Source organism: Arachis duranensis, chromosome 10, assembly GCF_000817695.3.
Source record: "Arachis duranensis cultivar V14167 chromosome 10, aradu.V14167.gnm2.J7QH, whole genome shotgun sequence".
Taxonomy (NCBI): domain Eukaryota; kingdom Viridiplantae; phylum Streptophyta; class Magnoliopsida; order Fabales; family Fabaceae; genus Arachis; species Arachis duranensis.
Window position 1 is genome coordinate 95056057 of NC_029781.3, and position 7651 is coordinate 95063707.

At 32.5% G+C, this 7651-nt stretch overlaps 1 protein-coding gene across 1 annotated transcript in view; it reads right to left on the reverse strand.

The window, feature by feature from the left end:
* Positions 1-3871: 3871 nt before the first annotated feature.
* Positions 3872-7651, reverse strand: part of LOC107471019 (flavonoid 3'-monooxygenase) — a 5369-nt gene continuing 1589 nt past the window's right edge. The window contains exons 2-3 of the mRNA XM_016090459.2: positions 5697-6155; positions 3872-4813 (exon numbers count right to left, since the gene is read on the reverse strand). Of these exons, the coding sequence (XP_015945945.1) occupies positions 4166-4813; positions 5697-6155 (1107 nt within the window). The 3' untranslated portion in view covers positions 3872-4165. The remainder of the gene's footprint in view (positions 4814-5696; positions 6156-7651) is intronic.

Consider the following 7651-nt stretch of genomic DNA (forward strand, 5'->3'; position numbering starts at 1 on the left):
AGGAAAAACTATGACGAATACATATACAAACAGAAACAATATAGCTAAGGACATATAAAAAAAAGAATTTTCGATTTCTCAAAGAAATAGTGATTCGGTATTCGAGTTAAAGGCTCATATTTTATTGTTAATAAGTATAAAAGTCGTCGTAATACTCTAACTATCAGATTAGCGCAGCCGGAAGCGTGGTATTCTGATAGTGAGGGAGTTACATTTAACATACTTCCCATTAACCCCTTGGCAAGCATACAACACATCCCTAACCAAAACCTCTTTGAAAACATCATTCTCTTCCCTAACCAAATTGACAAAATGTCTAAATGCAAGCTTGCGCTTATTCTCGGAATCCTTTGAAACTAATAGAACCTCATTAACCTAATCATTTTTGTTATTATCCCCCATAGGCTTTTACCCTTGTCGAAATTGGCATTGTCTTAGAGGAACAAATTGGACAAGAGGTTAGAAGGACAATTCTGAAATTTTGCACCTTTGTGATCTTTGGAGATGATCTTGATAAGGTAGATGATCGTCCACTTGTTGTTGATGCTACCAAGCCCGTCTTGGAGGAAAACTTGGCAAAGGAGAGAGCGAGAGAGGAGCTTCCGTGGTAGGCGAGGCGGCACTTGACAGCGTCAGCGATGCAGCAGCGTCAGGGGCGACGGAGGGGGTGAGATGGTTGCAAAGGATGCGTTGGGCATAGCAGAAGGAGTTGATGAAGTGAGGAGAGTTAAGGTTGGCTTGGAGTTGGTGGTGGTAGAGCTGTCATCGTTGGGGGAGGATGAGAGGAGGCGTATTACGAGTTTTCGTATAGATCTAAAACCTTCAGTTATATTTAGGCGCTAAAAAGAAAGTGATGACATTTATCAGTTTGTGTGGCTTTTGTCCAACTATGTTATCAATCTATCGCTGGAAAATACTCTAGGGACGACTGTTGTTAAGTTTAGGAATAAATTTGGAACAATTTTAAGTTTATAGACGAAATCGAGACTCGACTGCAAGTTCAGAAATCACTTTGAGATTTAAATATCTTTTAAGAGATACAATTTTAAAATAGTAAAAATTTAAAGGTTTTCCAGCGTTTGTAACTATCTCTACGATTCATTAAAATACTCTGGCTAAATAGCCTTGAGTGCATTTTATACTAGAATATTTAGAGTTACTTTCTTCCTTTTTTTCTTATCACTTGGGAGCTGTACAAGATCATTGCCGAAGAAGCCTGGTTGAGACTAGAAACATTATATTACTTTGTGTGGTTCTAATTGTAACAGAATTTAATGAAAAATAGTACTTGCTGTTTTAATTTTATTTAATTTACTGCTTGAACAAAATTAGTTATTTAGAAATAATAATAATAAGAGAAAAAGATAAATTAGTCCCTGAACTCATAGTTGTAAAAACCGGACCGGACTGGCCGGTTCGACCGGAAAACCGATGAACCGGTGAAGTGGTTTGACCGGACCGTTTGAGAGAAAATATTTTCAAAATGCTTGAGGTAGGGTTCGAACCTTGTCCTCAAAGAAACCAACAAGCTCCACAACCACCAAACCACTATGTTTTCTATTAAAATTTATGCAAATTATAATACATATAGATATTTTTCATCAAATAGTTTACTTTTATTTTATTTATTTTAATTTTAATTATAAACTCACTCATTCTTAAATTAATTATATTTTTGTTTAACAATAATTATAAACTCATTTATTTTTCTATAATTATATAATATCTATTAATATTATTTTTTAATAAATACTTGTAGTATATAATAGTATAAAAGATATAAACTAATTAATAAATTATTAAAATTTAAAAATAATAGTTATTTTAATATAAAAACAAAATAAAAATATTGATGATAGAGTAAAAATAATAAAATATTTATTGTTCATGTTCAATATTGTTTTAAAATAACTTGATATTTTAAAATGTTAGTAAAAATATGTATTTTAAATTTTAATTTTAAACTTTTGACTATTTTTTATTTTTTATTTACATAGAACCGAGTCAACCGGTTCAATTAGTAACCCAACGATTAAACCAGTAACCCAGTGACCCAATGACCTGATCGGTTCGATCACCGGTTCGGTTCTGACAACTATGCCTGAACTTTTATTTCGTGGACAATTTCATTTCTTAGAATTAGAAAATATAAAATCGTCCCTCACTATTCAAAACGCATGATGGATGGGTCCTCTCATGTAAAGTGTTCCCTGAAACGTAACAAAAATTGTTTATGTGGCGCTTATTTGACATCTGTAAAAAAGCTTTTAAAACAACCATCATTGTTGTATTTTGTGAAAGCACAGAAATTAGTTTTTATATTATAAAATTACTTTGTCCAGTTTGTATTTTGTGAAAAAGCTTTCGTATTAGTTTTAAAAAGAACAAAGGAAATCAAACTTGTATGGTTGTTCCACTAATTATTTAGCATATACAAAAATTTCTAATTAATAAAATTTAATAAATTATGAATATGAAATTCTATTATTTCAAATTGATAAAAAATTGTCAATAACAAATGATTCTAATTTTATTAATTTTATATAATTATTAGGAATTTTTGTTCCGAGAATTCTTTAAGTGTGAGTGTGATTGTATTTTTAAATATTCTATAAATATTATATGAAAAATAGAAAAAATATATATAATAAATTTTTATTTGAATAAGGTATGCCATTCAGTCCAATCCAAAAATTCGGCAATTATATCTCTGACAAACAAAAAAAACCTTTATCAATACTAATCATGGCCACTAATCTAATTTAAAGGAGATAAAAGCTGTAGAAGCATTGAAATTTTCTACATGCCTCGATGCCCTTCTTGTTATATATGAAAACAATTCTGTTAGAGAGACAATGAGAAATCAAAATAACAAAAAATTTAAACAATTCTTTATCGGTCATCATTGTCTATCCCTGTAGACTCCTCCTCTATCACTATTGCAGGATCGTCATCAACAACCATGTAGTTATTAAAATAATCATCCGGCTACTCAGTGAAATGACCATCCAACATTGTTAATTGTATATACTCAAATTGAATCGAACAAAATAGCCATCCAATTAAGAATTAAAATAACAATCTACATTACTAATGAATTGAACATCCAGCACTTTTGCGAGGTGGAGAGATTCGACGGCGACGCATGGAGGCAGGAGAGGAGATCCGGCGATAGAGTAGCCATGCAACGACAACTTCGACTAGGTGAGATTGCGAATCTGCTATGTGGGCTTCCAACCCGAACGCGCAGCGACCAGAGATAGAAGAGGAGAAGGAGTCGAATCGGTGGGAGAAAGGGCGATGTCGATGAAGTGCGGCACAGCAGCAACAACAGCGCGAGGGAGAGGACAGATGACAAGGATAACGTGCGTCTCAAATGGCGCGACAGAAGGCGGAGGCCTGCACGGCCGGTGGCGGGTGGCAGTGGTAACAAGGACGTACGGGGCTGCTGCGGTATGATCTCCCGTTGCTACGGTGCGCAAGTGAAACGTGAAGAGGCTGGGCGTCGTCGGCAGGAGATTGGACGGTGTCGGCGGGAGGTTGGGCAATGTTGGCGAGAGGATGGGCGTCGGCTGGGTGGTGTCAGACCAGACAATAAAAAAGTGCAACGACACCGAAATAACTCTGTAGACCGAATATTACAAATAGAGAATGAGAGGCTAATGTGATATTAAGAATAACTATGCGAATTATAATTTGGTTTAATAATAAATCTTTATTTTTTTTAAATTTCAGAATCTAAAATTAAAAATAATTAATTAATAATCTAATTTATAATTTTAATTTTAATTTTTTTATTCAATTTTTCAGATTGTTTAATATTCTATTTTTCCACCTAAATGATTCTAAACAAATTGCCATGCGTGATGCGTTGGAGAGGAAACATAACCACACTATATTTATACGCCCAAAATTACACATCATCAATAACAGTACAGGGTAAAACTATCCCTCTATAATCATTATTCACAATGTATCTCTCCTTTACTACTAAACAATCAACACACTATTTCTCTCCTTATAGTTATGTGTGAACCTTAATTTCCACTCTCTTAATTCTACGGTATAGTTTTTATAATCTTTACCATAGAATTTCCAAACTATTATACTCAAAAGCTTTATTTTGTGAATATTTTGGGCCTGAACCTCTTTGAATCTTAATGAATTATTCAGATGATGAGTAAACATGCGAAGAAAGCCTGGGCTTTGGATGCACCGAAAGAGGCAAAGCTCGTTGAAGGGTAAGCCCATATGCTTCATCCATGTTGAGGTCCTCCTGTTTAAGCCCACCCTCAAGCTCCCAATCAAACGAGTGGGCCAAGGTTGCTGTCAAGAGTTGAACCATTCTAAGCCCAAGAGTCATCCCAGCACATATCCTTCTGCCAGCACCAAAGGGAATGACCTCAAAGTCATTCCCCCTAACATCAACATCAGCCTTCTCACCACCCTTTAGGAACCTCTCGGGCCTGAACTCCAATGGTTCAGCCCATTCCTTTGGATCACGGGCTATGGCCCAAACATTGACCAAAAGCGTTGCACCCTCTGGGATGTGGTACCCGAAGATCTCACAGCTCTTTGCTGCCACTCTTGGGAGGGAAAGTGGGGTTGATGGGTGCAAACGGAAGGTTTCTTTGACCACTGCTTGAAGGTATGGCAAATTGGGCAAGTCCTCTTCTGTCACGTGCCTTTCCCTTCCTACGACACTGTCTAATTCTTTCTGGACTTGGCCCATGATTCTTGGGTTCCTTATTAGTTCTGCAATGGCCCATTCTGTAGTGCTTGATGATGTGTCCGTTCCCGCAGTAAACATATTCTGCAAAATAAATAAATAAAAATGAACCTCACATCTGCGACGACTCGGTCTTTGTCCCGTTGAATTAGAGAATATTGTAAAGGAAAGTATGAGGAGCGAATGAAATATTTATACAATGTGTACAATGGAGGTTTATGGAGTATTAGAGATATAATTATTAGTGTTACATTTTTTCATAAGCTGAAGCTTTTGGGATGAGTGGTATCATGACATGGTATTAAAACGTTAGATCTGAAAGATTAAAAGTTCGATCCTTGTTGAACCTATATGGGATGTTTATTATCCCTTGTACTCAGATGGTTATTTTAAATAGTATAGGGAATGTTTATTTTATAACTGAATAGCCATTATACACATTGTACAAATAGTCTATTGTCTCCCTAGCGGGATTCTATTGTAAATAAATAAATAAAAATAAGTGTCCTAGAGATATTTATTAGCAAATATTTTTTCTAAAAATTGTTTTACTTATTGATAAAGTTGACAACAAACAATAATACAAGTCCAATGTTCATCTTGGCTAAGAAATTCACAAACCGATTACGTGGAAAAATTCAAGCTCCTATTAGGTTGGTTGTTTGTGGTTCCTTTCAAAGGTGTCAATAATCATCACTTAAGCTAGAAACATCAGAGTTTTCAATAAATGTGGGCAATCTAAGTGCCTGCAAATGTCGACCAGGTTCCTTTCAAGAAATTTCAATAAATTCATAATGTGCTAACTTTTCAACCTACCAATTTATTATGAGTTAATTTTTAGTACACTAATATTACAATCATATTTTTTTAAGTAATATATTTAAAATTCTTTTCTTTACAAGTATATGAAAATAATTTCCATTTATGATAAAAATATTTATGTTGAAAAAATGAAGAGAGTAAATACCAGAAGCAAAGCTTTGATCTCGGTGTCTGTGAGTTTGGTGCCATCATTATCGTCGGAAGCCTCTTGAAGTGACAACAAAGTACTCAACATATCCTTATGGTTCTCACTTTTGTTGGGATTCTTCTTGTGCTCCTCAACAATGCTTGTTAAGAATGAATCAAACCTCTTATGCAATCTCTTCATCTTGGCTTGGACCCCTTGAAGGTCTAGCCACTCCAAACAAGGAATAAAGTCACCAATGTTGAAGACTCCAGCCAAAACCATAACCTCCACCACCATTGATTTGAACTCATCAGCTCTTGGATCACACCCACCATTTCCATCATTGAACACTCTCCTTCCTATCATTACCCTGGCCAATGCATTTGTGGTGCATACGTTTAACAGTTGTCCTAAGTTCACAGCTTTTGATGTGTTTGTGCTACTTGCTATGTTCTTGGTCAATCTTGCAACCTCTCCCTACAAATTTATTATGAGGTTCATTAGCATTAATGAATGAGAAATTATTGGGTAGTAATTTTTAGTGTTTTTGGCTATTATTTGATCAGTACAAATATTAAATTATTTTTAGTAAATAAATTTTATTAATTTATGTATTTAAATTCTGAAAAATATAAGTGTAAATTGTATTGATTCATGTGCGTGAATTTTAATAAATATAAGTGCAAAATATATACTTTCTATATATAAAATTTCTACCAATATAAATGTAAATTATTGTTGATTAAGTATTGACAAAAATTGATAATATTTATTAGTTATATAACATTATTTTTAATTAATGCCATTGTTTGAGAATGAAATATGCTACATTTATTGTGTACAAGGACTAATGTCTTGCAAGTTGCAAAGCCAAACCTAACTTTATCGCTCAAGAGTATGCTATGCATTATTACATAGGTAGATCAGAGCCAGTTTATTTATAGATATATGACTTTGATAAAAAAAAAATGACATGTTCTTTAGGTGGATTGTACTCTATGTCCACCAAGTAGACATGTCCCAATTTTTTTTTTTTTTTTGTAGATTTTCAAAAGTTTAGACAGGTTAGATATTTGATTATTTTGTAGTCTACAAAAATTAGAGTAAGCTTTCAAATAATTCAAGGAGTATTTATAGAAGTAATCATAAATTAATTACGAAAAAAGCCATTCACAACAGCATAAAAGCTCAGAATTATATCTTTTTGAAATGTATTTTAATCTTTGTCATTAGCATCAATCTTTTTTAGCTCATTTATATAATATAATATAATATGGATACACAAAAAATTAATTAATAAATAAATTATTATAAATTTATATATAAATATATGTACTGTTTATTTATTTTTAATATATATTTTGTATTTCAATATGTATATATAGGGGTGCCAATGGGACGAATAGGGATGAATTTTTGTCTTACCTGATCTCGTCCCGTCTTACAATAATTTGCATAAAATCCGTTCTATTTTTACTTATAAATAGTAAAAGGTTAAACTTTAACCCGTTTTTGTGGGTACCCTACCTATTTTTATAATTATTAAAATCTAACTGATAAAATTAAAATTAAATTTCTTAATATTATATATATGATTAATTTAATAGTTAATTTTTTTTATTCTTATAATTATTAAAATTTAACTGATAAAATTAAAATTAAATTTCTTAATATTATATGTGTATGATTAATTTAATAGTTAATTTTTTTTATTCTTATTTCGGTTTTATATATAACCTTCTCTTTCACAAGTATAATTTCCTTTTTAGAAGTTTGTATATAAAAAGATTAAAAGCAAATAAATTATATTTCCAGTTTTTACCTTTTTACAAAGGCATACAATAATATTTCTCAATATAAGGTCATGATTGGGTTCACCTGTGGCGAAATCTTTAACTTCTATTTTGCTCTAGATATAACCAATGGTAAAAGTGTCTAATATAAATCATGAACAATAATATAAAAAAAAATAG